General features: G+C 67.8%; 1 protein-coding gene across 1 annotated transcript in view; it reads left to right on the forward strand.

Annotated features, from left to right (window-relative positions):
- LOC104290583 (zinc finger protein 850-like) overlaps window positions 1-885 on the forward strand; it is a gene marked incomplete at its 5' end in the record, with an annotated part of 11578 nt that overhangs the window by 4530 nt on the left and 6163 nt on the right. The window contains one exon of the mRNA XM_009889696.1: window positions 261-664. Within this exon, the coding sequence (XP_009887998.1) occupies window positions 261-664 (404 nt within the window). The remainder of the gene's footprint in view (window positions 1-260; window positions 665-885) is intronic.

An 885-nucleotide genomic window follows, 5' to 3' on the forward strand; every position in this document is an offset into this window, starting at 1 on the left:
TGTGGGGCAGGACCCGCTGCTGAGCCCAGCCTTGCCCGCTCCTTGCCCCGACACTGCCCAGGGAGCCCCGAAAGTGTGGGTCCCCGAGGGCGGGATGGCCGTGGTGCGGATGGATGAGATGGTCGTTGTGGGTCCCGTCCGGCTGAAACGTTCCTATTCCGTTCCGTGCGGCGCTGTGCTGTCCTCTCCTGTGCTCACTGCGCCCGCGAGGCAGAGACCGGCTGGGGTCGCCCCAGGGCGGGCAAGTGCTGGCCCTGTGCACCCTCATCACCCACCAGCGCATCCACACGGGCGAGCGCCCCTTCGTCTGCCCGGAGTGCGGCAAGACCTTCAACCTGAAGACCACGCTGATGAAGCACAAGCGCATCCACACGGGCGAACGGCCCTTCACCTGCCTGGAGTGCGGCAAGAGCTTCAAGTACAAGGGCAACCTCCGGACCCACCACCTCACCCACATGGTGGAGCGGGTCTACCCCTGCACCGAGTGCGGCAAGATCTTCAGCCACAAGAAGGAGCTGACGGTGCACCAGGGCGTGCACACGGAGGAGAGGATCCTCTCCTGCTACCGGGAGGGAGAGTCCTTCAACCCCTTCCTCCCCATGCACCCGCTCCTCATGTCCTGCACCCAGCTCCCGGTGCCGCTGGAAGCCTTGTCCGAGTACAAGTAGGAGGGTGGGCAGCAGCAGGGAGAGCCCAGTGGCCTCCCCGTGGCACGACCCCGTGGCTGGAGCGGCGACAGGAGGAACGACACCATCGCGAGAGACTCAGACCTGCTGTGGGGTCGGCGGCGGACCGGGGCCGGTCGTTTTCTCAGCCGTCGGGTGCCGCGGTGGAGCCGCGGGGCCCCAGGGAGGAGGGGCTGGCTGGGGGGGGTGCGGGCTTTGG

The sequence above is a fragment of the Charadrius vociferus genome, unplaced genomic scaffold, assembly GCF_000708025.1.
Source record: "Charadrius vociferus isolate BGI_N301 unplaced genomic scaffold, ASM70802v2 scaffold678, whole genome shotgun sequence".
NCBI lineage: Eukaryota > Metazoa > Chordata > Aves > Charadriiformes > Charadriidae > Charadrius > Charadrius vociferus.